We start from the raw sequence: 1126 nt of genomic DNA on the forward strand, positions 1-1126 counted from the left end.
AGAAAGAAGAAAAGGGAACCAAGTCAGAGTGAAAACATTTAAACGAAAATATTTATTTTCTTAAAAATACAGCTTAGTTTGCCCTCTCCAAGTTTGAGAAGGAATATTGGGAGGAAACTGGACAAGATGACAAAGGCATTTGGACATTCACTGCAAATCCTAGGGCGCTGCTGCAAAGCATCCTGGGTCCAGTTCCAGTTTAGGAAACCTCCCAGCCTTTTTTCCAGTCGGACAGGTCTCTCCCCTCACAGTGTTTCTTCCAGCCTTGCCTGAGGACAACAAGGAAGCAAGAGCAGCAGAAAGAAGCATGACAATCCAAATCGTTTTAGGTTCAAAGCCTACAGAAATTAACCAAAATCGCCAGCAGAACCCTGGGTTGGGTTTCATTTGCTTCTAAGATCCAAGGACGCTGTCATTTTGCCTTGTTCAGGCTTTTCTCTCTTGGTTTTCTCCTAGCCATTGTTAGCTTCAGCAACAAGCAATCGACTTTTGTAAGGACGGGTCATTTCATTACATACGAACATCTCTGAAAATTCGGGTTCTCTGAGTGGGTGGCCGGCTGGCAATGTTCACAAGAACACAGCAGCAGGTAATGCAAGGACCCAGGCTCAATCCTGGGGGTGCTTTCTGCTGAGTTACCATGACCTACTCACTTTCCTCTCGCTGCTGCCCGTTTTCTTTCCCTGCAAAATGTTGCTGTAACCCTCAAAATCTTATCCAAATCTAGAGCAAACTCAAGTTTTGTTTTTTTTTTTCTCTCTCTCAAATTGACTCAATTGACCCTTTCCAAGTCACTTTAGAACAATACCTTTCTCCATTGTTTGGAATACATTCGTAAGAAAAACAATTGCAAATTGTCTTAACCCAATCCCATTGAGAGGTGACAATGTGCTAGCAGCCCTCGCTCCTCCTCGACCTCAGCATCCGCTCTGGCCATGCTTCAGGAGCCCTAAAGCCCGCAGCTGCGGTGTGGGAGCCCTTCTCTGGGCTGGCTGAGGCCAAAGCTGGCTCCCTCTGCTTGCAGGGAGGTGTGGAAGGAGAGGCGCGGGGGAACCCAGGCTGCGCCTGGTGCTTGCGGGCCAGCGTGATTTCTCGGTGGGCGCGGGGTTGGCGGGCCCCGCACTCG

The 1126-nt window shown here is 48.4% G+C and overlaps 1 protein-coding gene across 1 annotated transcript in view; it reads right to left on the reverse strand.

Annotated features, from left to right (window-relative positions):
• Positions 1–34: 34 nt before the first annotated feature.
• Positions 35–1126, reverse strand: part of LOC105521965 (lysozyme-like protein 1) — an 18600-nt gene continuing 17508 nt past the window's right edge. Inside the window, 1 exon segment of the mRNA XM_011956338.1 lies at positions 35–269. Within this exon segment, the coding sequence (XP_011811728.1) occupies positions 200–269 (70 nt within the window). The 3' untranslated portion in view covers positions 35–199.

Source organism: Colobus angolensis, unplaced genomic scaffold (genome assembly GCF_000951035.1).
Source record: "Colobus angolensis palliatus isolate OR3802 unplaced genomic scaffold, Cang.pa_1.0 Scaffold414, whole genome shotgun sequence".
NCBI classification, from domain to species: Eukaryota; Metazoa; Chordata; class Mammalia; order Primates; family Cercopithecidae; genus Colobus; species Colobus angolensis.